This window comes from Simochromis diagramma, unplaced genomic scaffold (assembly GCF_900408965.1).
Source record: "Simochromis diagramma unplaced genomic scaffold, fSimDia1.1 OVJJ01000229.1, whole genome shotgun sequence".
Taxonomy (NCBI): Eukaryota; Metazoa; Chordata; class Actinopteri; order Cichliformes; family Cichlidae; genus Simochromis; species Simochromis diagramma.
In genome coordinates this window covers 1096454-1106695 of record NW_024386869.1, presented here as the reverse complement: position 1 = coordinate 1106695, position 10242 = coordinate 1096454, and the positions used below count along the sequence as shown (strand labels likewise).

Below are 10242 nucleotides of genomic sequence, written 5' to 3'. Positions count from 1 at the left end.
AAGCTGTAGATTTTTGGTTTCGTTCTTACCCTCACCTTTGACTGACAAAATAAGATCAAATAGGAAAAATGAGCTTTCTCTAAATGGTGTCTGGGCTCAGCCTAAGAGATAGTGATGAGCTCAGGGTAGAGTTACTAATCCTCCACTGGTTCCGTGGTTGAGGTTGTTGCTTCACAGCAAGAATTTCTCTGCCCCATCTTTCTGTCTGGGGTTTGCATGTTCTCCACATGTTTGTGTGGGTTCTCTCTGGGTACTCCGGTTTCCTCCAATAGTCCAAAGACATGCTGTTAGTGGGGATATGTTAATTGGAAACTTTAAATTGCCCAAATTGTCTGTGTCTATGTGTTAGCCCTGTAACATACTGGCGAACTTTCCAGGGTGTACCCTGCCTCACACCCTAAGACAGCTGGAATAGGCTCCAGAACCCCAAAAGGATAAGTGAAAGAGTAAGAAAATAAGTGAAAAGAGAATGGATGGATGGAGAACAGGAAGGACACCTGCTGGGCAGACTCATTATGTATCTCTGTTTGCTCGGGAATCCCAGAAGGGCTGAGTTTTTAAAAGCTAAAATGAGGTTAGAATTTCCAATTTAGACTGATGTTACATGACATGTTCTCTAAACAACGTTGCATCAGGTGTCAAAGTCACATCACCCTGAGGAATATTAACAGAAGGGCAGATGCTGCTATAGAAACCTAAATAAAACTTTTATTTCTTATTTGAGTGAAATGTACTCAAATTGCATCAAGCATTGCTAAATAACGTTTTTTTTTCACTTGAGTTGGATTTACTTGGCATAAACATACACTACCCAAATTTATTAAATAATAATAAAAAGATTGTGTGTCATAGAATATTTCATTAATGACACTTGCACGTATCACGTGATATTAGTTGAAATATTGGACATTTTGTAATAGATTCAAAATATTATTTTATATTGACACAGTTTCAAAGTTTACATATTTTCCGTCATTTTCTGTGTATCTAAATAAAAAATACTGCTGTAGATATATATATACATACATGTCTGTGTGTGTGTATTATATTGTCTTTCACAGAGGTTCGTTATTGTGTACTATTGTAAATTTAAGTTTTCTTGTATTTACTTACTTGTTACATTTGTTTAATTAATTAAATATAATAAAAATTACAAATTCAAAAGAGTTGTGTTTTCCTTTCCGAACCACAGTAAAGCTGTTTCTTTTCTTGCATCCAAAATAAACAGGAAATCATCCGGAATGAGCGGAAAAACTGTGACGCGTTTCCCGTCGGACTGTTTTCATAGTTGTACCGGTGCACCTTGAACTTGTCTGAGTGGATTTCTCAGTTTTCTCGCACTTTAGCTCCATAAATAATTTTTTTCACGATGTCCAACTTTCCGCAGTTACTCCGAGCCGCGCCTGCGCCCTTCAGGCGGCTCTCTTGTGGCAGAGGCGCAAAAGGGAGCCTCAGTTTCAGTGTTAGTGGAAACTTTTTGCGCCTGCGCTCCTCAGCTGCGCTGTCATCCAGCCCGGAGCACCGAAACAGACCCAGAACCCGGGGATACGCGAGCTACAGCCGCAGGGAGCTGGTCCGGATCGGCTGTGCCTCCGGGTTCTGGGGGGACACGGCCACCTCAGGTAGGCCATCACGTCACCATCCATCACGATAACGCCGTGTAGATGTAGCTAAAAAAAAAGGGTAAAACGTTATTATTATTATTGTTGCAGTTTTTGGTTTTACGTAGATGGTGATGGATGCCTTTATTTGGCTTTCGTTTGTTGTCAGGTAAGTAAGTAAAATGTAATAATTAAGCACATTTAACATTTTCCCTCACCAAATTGCTGCACAGAGTATGCACGTTTATACTAAACCTTTATACTAAACCTTTATACTTTTTATTACCCCTCAGTCGTAAAAGGCTGATGGGGTATTGTTGGCATCCTTCCCAGTGCTGTTTTAAATCGTTACTTGAGCAGCACAGGTGCATATTAAGGGGCAGGGAGATGATTTGGGGGGTTTCTTTTACCTAAATAAAGACATTCCTACCTTAAACTGCTGTGTATTAAAAAAAAAATCCCCACTGCAGGAAATTGAATCTGTGACGTTTGTATTAAAAAACAGAAACGTCAGCTGGTTTCGGAGGGTTTAAGAGGAGCCTCAGAGTGAGCTGTTTCAGTCGGTGCAGCTGTCATCGAAGTATTCATGCTTTGCTGCTGAGCCTCTTCTCCTGTGCTTTCAGTGCCTCAGCTGATCTACAGCGGGAAGCTGGACTTTCTGGTGTTTGACTACCTCAGTGAGATCACCATGTCTCTGCTCACTGCCGCCAAAACCAAAATGCCAGTGAGTTCCTGCATTTCCATAACCAAGTTTTTACCACCTGCAGAGATACAGAAATATAAAAACAAATAACAGAAGAATTTAAATGAACATCTTTACAAACATATACACACAGTGCTAAAATATATCAAAATATTCATGCAGCTGCTTGTGTTAAAAACTTCAGGGAAGATTTTTTATTTAGTTTTTTGTAGCTTAAAAATTGTACATTTAATTTTTGTAAAAGTTCACATTGAAAATAGCCACTGACGCACAATCGGTAAGTTATCTATGGAGTCCAAACAAAACGTGTGTGGTTTTATAGATTTATTGTAAAATGATCAACTTACCGTATTTTTTGGACCATAAGGCGCACTGGATTATAAGATGCACTGTCGATGAGCGGGTCTGTTTTCATATATAAGGCACATTAAGGGAAACAAAACAGTCAGAAAAGTCAAACTTTACTCAACTCATTCTTCTTGCTTCCTCCACTTCTGTACCATTGATTCATTAATGTTGAATTCTGTGGCAGCTGCTCTATTCTCATGTTGTTGCAGTATATTAATGACTTTCCGTCATTTTCTGTGTATCTAAATAAAGATACTGCTGTATTGTTGATGGATTATCTCAGTTGTTCTCTGGACTGAAGTTTGGTCTGTTTACAGCATCCTGCCATGCGATTGCATTTCTCACTAACCATCGGGAACCCTCACGTTGGCTTTTATTGAGTGGAAAAAAGTTAGCATTCATCCTCCAGCCTCACTGTTTATATTATGCTAACATAGCTGTGTCGCTAGCGATCACGTAGGACATCATTATTTACCGGCTAGTCCAACTTCAGTAACCCTACAAACGTCACTGCTGTTTAGTTTTCTGTCTTATTTAATGTTGGAAGTGATAGCAGAGCTGTAAGTTTTTCAGAAATCTCAAGGTCAGAACATGGTTTATCATGCTTAGGTGGAAACTAGCGAGCTAATTTCCTGCTAACTTCTAACTCCCTTAAGTTTAATACATTCTGTTTTCATTGATGCCTGGATGTTAAACTTGATTGTTACACCTGGTAGAGCAGCAACACTGATCATTTTATTAAAGATGAAAGAATTTAGACAGTTTTTAACTCTCAGTTAAAAAGTCAAACAGTGTTTGTTTGACTTTGGGATGTGAAGCGGAGTTTATTCTGCAAGGCTTCTGACTACAGTAGCTGTAATCCATCAAGTGGTCTCCAGAGGCCTGGTAATGAACCAGTCAATTGATTCAGGTGTGTTGACCCAGGGTGATATCTAAAACCTGCAGGACACCGGCCCTTGAAGCCTGGAGTCGCACACCCCCAGCTCTAAGAGGAGAAATGGGGTTTGTAGGAGGGTTTTCTGCCTGCTGTTGCAGCTCCGTGCCTGCAGGGAGCAGCACTGCTTCACCTCTCTCCCCACCTCTGCATTAACATCTGACTCTTGCTCTTGCAGAACCTCGGTTACGCTCCAGACTTTGTCCAGGTTGCTCTGGCTCCCTTCATCAATGACATCCACAGGAAAGGTGAGTAAACAGCACAGCGGGAAGTGTGTTTCCATAGCAACAGGTGATCTCGTGATCAACGACAACCTCCTCTCTCATCAGGTATCCGCGTGGTCAGTAATGCGGGTGGCGTGAACCCTCTGGCCTGCGCTGAAGCCATACAGGAAGTAACCAAGAAGGCCGGCCTTGAACTCAAGGTCGCCGTGGTAACCGGTGATGACCTCATGCCTCATGTAATGCGCCTCTGACATCATCACTCCCTATTTAGTGTGATTGATTAGACGTTTAATCCTCTCCTTTCTTCTTCTCTTCTCTCAGAGGAGCAGCCTGTCTGACGTAAAGATGCCGGACGGCAGTGGCAGACAGCAGCTGCCTAAAACCCTGCACAGCATGAACGCCTACCTCGGGTACGGACGCCCTGCTTCGTGTTACAGATTTCAGCTGCAGCCCAAACAGCTGCTGAAAACCTCTGCCATGTCTCCGTTTCCAGGGCCGTCCCTATCCGCCGCTGCCTTGACCTCGGAGCGGACATCGTGGTGACGGGACGCTGTGTGGACAGCGCCGTGGCCCTGGGGCCGCTCATGCACGCTGTAGGTTTTTAATTTCTAACATTTATTGGAATTCTTCCAGCATTTCTCCAAGAAGGGATCACACTTTGTCATCCTGCTGCACATTTTTGTTTTTTCTTTCCCTTTTGGACATCATGAGAGCCACAGCGAGGGTCAGGAACGAGCAGGTGTGCAAACAGCTGCAGTTCCGTTAGTGGCCACTTGAGGCAGACTTGATTCAAACACACTTATTTATTTACCTTCTACCAACAATCTGTTTGTGTGTTTGCTTGAGTCGCCGCCAGAGACGTGATGTCTGTGTGTGTTTCTTATCTGCTGCAGTTTGGATGGGAGAGAAACGACTACGACCTGCTGGCAGCCGGAAGGTACACGCACGCACACACACGCACAGACACGCACAGACACCCACACACACGCACAGACACGCACACACACAGACATGCATGGACACACACGCACAGACACGCACAGACACGCACACACACAGACATGCATGGACACACACGCACAGACAGCGGTATTTGTGACACTATGTTAGGTGTGGGTCAAAAACTGTAGTTAAAACCTTGAATTAAGATTAAAGTTAACAAATAAAATACCAAAAAGTTGCATTAAAACAAAAATTTTAATTAAGATTCCAAACTGTTAAAAGCCACAAACAGTGAAGCTGAATAAATTACAATTAAGCTTTTGCAATTAAATACAATTTAAATAATGTTATAATTTTTTTATAATGCAGTTAATACGATTATATTTTATTATTATTAATTAATATAAAATATAACAATAACATTTGAGGAAGTCCAAACTGTATTTTTAAAAAATGAAAATCAAATAATTTTTTAAAAAGTGAGAAAGATAAATGATGTTTTAAAAGGCCGTAAAATATTTAAATATTTAAAAGCAAGAAGAAAGTTACACTTGTTCCAAAAAATACTGAAAAAACTACAAAAATGTAAAATAATGTTTCAAAAACCTATAAATAAATTCAATTACAATTTAATGCATTAAAACAAAAATAACTCTGAAATATTTGTATATTTAATAATATAGGTTACAAACACAACACAAATTAGAACAAAGCTAAATAAGGTTGACAACAAAAACAATCACAATTTAATTGAATAAAATTTAAATTTGGTGATTAAAGTTTCTATTCTGAACAAACGTTCGAAGATAAAGAAATTATTCTTGAAATTGTTTTTTATGATATTTGCTTGCGATGAAAATACTGTTTAAACCAGATCATACAGATCATTTTGGTTTATAGTCGTTGTTTTCTGTGTTCCAGTCTCGCAGGTCACCTGATCGAGTGCGGCGCTCAGAGCACAGGAGGCATCTTCACAGACTGGCATAAAGTTCCCGATTGGTAAGAATTTTATGGTTTTCAACACACTTCTCAAACCAGATCTGTGAATACAGCTCACGGGGTCAGAGAGTCAATGTTTGAATTATTTTCTTCACTTTAAAAGGTTTAAATGAGTAAACGGTAAGTTTTTACTTTTCAGACTGAGTACAAACTGTGAATGAAAGTTTTGAGAACAGTTTCAGAATAGATCCAGTTTCAGTCGTAGACTCCAACAAAGTTTTTTGCTGGCTTGACTTTGACAACTCTTTGATAACTTTCAGCATGATATTACCTAAACAGCTTGGAAGTAGAGATACACATATACAGCCCACTTTGATCTTAAGTGATCTTAGGTCGTGTGAAACTCTGTCAGAGACATTTAACTACACATTTAATATGTTAATATGAATTTCAGCAGTTTTTCTACATTATAAATTACACCAAATTACACCAATTACAATTTTGGTGTAAAATTACACCAAAAATTCTGGTAGCTCACTGCTCACATGGTCTGCAGTTATAAAAAATAAAGGTTTTGTTGATTCATGGGCTTCTATTGTAGACAGTGAAAAGCAGGAATATTTCTTTTGTTTATCCACTGCACTGATGTAGTATGATCAGCAGAATACCCTGTGAAACCTTTAACCCTTTAAGACCTACCATAGAACCAAGTCTGCCAGAGCTTATCTTCATATTTTTACATGCTGTACTGACATTTTTGGCAGCATTTCAAGTTGCTATACATCAATACAACCATTATAGCCCAAATTTTAATAATATGTCTGCATTAAGTCCATAATAACTACATAAATTGCAAAAAAGTGCAATAAACCACAATAAAATTGAAATTTTTTTTTTTTTTTTTTACATATATTGCTAGTTAGAGAAATTTAAGAGGTTTATCCCTCAAAAGTGTAAATACAAAAAAGTTGCACAAAAAAGTTTCCAACAACAGAAAATTTATTTTGAGTGTCTTTATAGTTTTATTTTTGAGATTCACCAATTTTATATGCTGCAGAAAAAACAAAAAGAAATATTATAATGCAAATTTGCAACAAAAAAAGCCAGGGTTAAAAAATACAGTTAAAACCCCCAAAAAGTATGCCCTCCTTCATATATTTTATAGTCGTGTGGTGGACCAGATCTGAGTCTTTGCGGGGCCGATTCTGGTCCCGGGGCCCTATGTTTGACACCCCTGAGTTAGGCCTTTCTGCTTCTCAGTTTGTAATGAACCTTATTCACTGGTCACTGGTCCACTCTCTCACTTAATGTGAACAATTGGAAATGGGTAGATATTCAAAAGCTATGAAGTTAAAGATCAAATATTTTTCTGACATTTAAATTAAGTTTAGTTTGTTGTTTTCAGCTTACAGTTATAAAAAATTAAGCTGCTTTTTTTTTAGCTTGTCAGGGCTGCAGGTTGTTAATCTTAACAGTTAGTAGCCTTGAGCTCCTTTTAGACTCCAACATTGATCACAGACTAAATTTGTGCAATGTCAGCGGAAGAGCTTAAGGGGAAAATGACTCTTAACTGTTCTGTCTGTATAAATCATTAAAGTCAAATTATCCTCACTATGGAAGGGAGTTTTTCCTTCCTGCTGTCTCCAAGTGTTTGCTCGTAGGGGGTCATTGGATTGTTGGGTTTTTCTCTGCATTATTGTGGGGTCTTTACCCTAACATATAAAGCTCCTGTGGGAACTGTTGTTCTATATAAATAGAATTAAACTGATTGAAGGTAAAACAGAACTTTTAAGCCACAATTAGCAGTGATGTGCACATAGTTTCATGAAGAGAAAATCCTCTTCAACCGTTTAAACCCATCATGCTTTGGGCTTGTGTCGCAGCCAGCGGCAAAAGAAATATTTCACCATTAGAGGCAAGAATGCATTGAATTAAAGGTCAGCAGATCCTTGAAGCAGACATCGGTGTGTCATAAATCAGAAGCTGGAAAACCCTCCAAATCCACAGCGGACTACCTCAGGAGGTTTTTCCATGGTTTATTTCCATGGTTGCTAATGTTCAAGGACACGGAAATCAGATCTCTCAAATAAGCACAGTGAGATAGACCCCAAAAATCTCAAGGAGGTAGGAACATACTGGATGAATACCACATGAAAATTCAACAACATTAAGGCCGTGATGTCTGCCAAAGAGGCTGTTAGTAAGTACTAAAGCAGGTTGCCAAACCTTCTTTCAACCTTTGCCTTAGGAATTTAAGTTATTGTTGTTTAGAAACTGTAAAGAATCTAAACTTTAAAAAAAAACAGTTGCTTTATAGTATTAAACAAATGTGTTGTCTTTAAAGTTCTTCCAGGCTTATGGACTATAAATGCTTAAAAACCTTCACATCAAGACGAGGCGTGAAACCTTAAGGAGTTCCTAAAATGTCTTTTCTACACTGAAGACCTTCCATACTGTTGTCATTCAGAGCAACAACAAAGTGAAAATCTAAAAACGGAAACAATTTCAGTAGAAAGTCAAAGCCTGGCCTTTGATTTGGGTCTCAGGGACAACATGGGTTTCCCGGTGGTCGAATGTTCCAGCGACGGCTCCTTCGTTCTCTCCAAACCGCCCAAAACCGGCGGCCTCGTTTCCTTCGGCACTGTCGCCGAGCAACTGGTATACGAGATCGGAGACCCACGGCGATACCTGCTGCCAGACGTCATCTGCGACTTCAGCCAGGTGGTGATCCAGGAGGTACCAGGTACTGCACACAAACACAACCTCACACATACTGTTGAGGACATGACCGGCAGCTGAACTTTTGACTGTTTTCATAACCCTCAAGAACTCCTCAAACAAACCCATCTGGAGCTTTGACTCGACCCTTGATTGAACCCAACACCCTCCGCTGAACCTCCAATAAACTGTTCGTCAGCTCATCATTAGCAAATTATTCTCCTTAATATCAATCAACCCAGAGTGAACCCATCTCGAGCTGTGCTACAGTGTCTACCCTTCGGGTGAACTCCAGAACCATTGCCTGAACTCCCACTGAACTCTGCTTCTCTGATAAAAACCTCCGCTTTGCCCGATTTGAGTAATTACATTTTTTCCATTTTGATTTTATTTGAGAGAAAACACTGATGTGCCCAAATTTGGGGGATTTCTTTTACACTCCTACTCCTCTGCTTGAAAAACTAACTAGAATCATGTACACTGCATACGTGTGAAGAAAATCTTGAATATTTCAAAAACATAACTCAACATAACTCAGTTTTGGGATGTAGGAGACAGGGAAAGTTTAGTTGTGAACAAATAACTTATATTTTTATTGTTTTTATGCATAAAAACACCCAAAACATGGACTGTTTGACATACTACTTTTTTCTCCTAGTCATAACTGATCTCATAGACACATTCTGTGGATACCAGCACAGATAAACATCCATAAATCCAACTGAGATTAAGGGAAAAAAATACAGTTCAGAATTTGCCTGGAAATTTCCATGTTTTTACATCTTCTTCAGTATTAAAGCAATTCAGTGAGAGTTTTCTTTCCTTGTATGCTTTTATGTCAGTGTTTGTGAGCAGTAGTTCTCCATCCAACTTGCTGAGACTGAACCTGGTCCTTATAGATGTGGTTATATAAAGAAAAAGAAAAACTGATTTTTCAATCTTTTTTATTTTTTTTACCTAGTCTAATCTTGGCACATCTCAGCTTGGTGTGTATTTTGTCCTTAAACACTGAGGAAGCTGGAGAAGTGGAAGACAAAACAGATAAACAGTATCTAAAAATAATGAGTTTAAAAAAAGACAGGCCTGAGAGATGGGTCTGGCCCTTTAGTATCTTAAGTTTCCCATATTAGAGCACTATCAGTCATAGGTTGGCCTCCAGAGAGCCCGGACATCACCATTATTAAAGTGGTGTGGGATCATCTTGACAGAGAACTGAAGAAAAGGCAGCCAACAAAGAAGAAGAGCTCTGAATGGTCTTCAACAAGCCTGGAGACTATTCCAATCTTATAATTAAGGAATTTACAAGAAAGCTTGTCTAAGACATTTCAGGTTGTGCTGACGAATCAAGTCATTCTAAATATTGACTTTCAAGTTTGTTATAATTGTGCACATATTCCAGGTGTATTTGCACGTCGTGATAAATTGCTGCATCTTTTTCCCATTTCCCTAGCAAAATACAAAAAGTGAGGGATGTTATTTGAAAAAATATTGACCTATCACCAACAAACTGCTTGTTTCCCCATTTCTTCAATATCTGAGGCTTTAACGTGACTAGAAAAATGTAGGTGCTCACAGCCAAGCTGGAGACCATAGTTGATGAGAGGTGTATAACATTTTGACCATGATTAAGAAACTTAATTAAGAAACTTTTTTTGCTTTTAAACGAATTAACAAGGAGAGCTTGAGCTGAGGTTGTGAGTACTCCATCTGGTTACTCTGGTTGTAGTTTTCCGTGTCAGTGCACATTTCGCTAAAAGTAAAGTTTAAGTACAGAAAACCTGTTGTTGTCTATGTTTTTTGTTTTTCTGTTTTATCACTTGGAGGAAGTGGTGA

At 39.0% G+C, this 10242-nt stretch overlaps 1 protein-coding gene across 1 annotated transcript in view; it reads left to right on the top strand.

The window, feature by feature from the left end:
- Positions 1 to 1261: 1261 nt before the first annotated feature.
- The window catches only part of lratb.1 (lecithin retinol acyltransferase b, tandem duplicate 1), a 35784-nt gene continuing 26803 nt past the window's right edge, over positions 1262 to 10242 (top strand). Inside the window, exons 1-9 of the mRNA XM_040031415.1 lie at positions 1262 to 1622; positions 2225 to 2325; positions 3765 to 3834; positions 3916 to 4046; positions 4132 to 4220; positions 4304 to 4403; positions 4704 to 4747; positions 5674 to 5751; positions 8238 to 8434. Coding sequence (XP_039887349.1) covers positions 1370 to 1622; positions 2225 to 2325; positions 3765 to 3834; positions 3916 to 4046; positions 4132 to 4220; positions 4304 to 4403; positions 4704 to 4747; positions 5674 to 5751; positions 8238 to 8434 — 1063 coding nt within the window. The 5' untranslated portion in view covers positions 1262 to 1369. The remainder of the gene's footprint in view (positions 1623 to 2224; positions 2326 to 3764; positions 3835 to 3915; positions 4047 to 4131; positions 4221 to 4303; positions 4404 to 4703; positions 4748 to 5673; positions 5752 to 8237; positions 8435 to 10242) is intronic.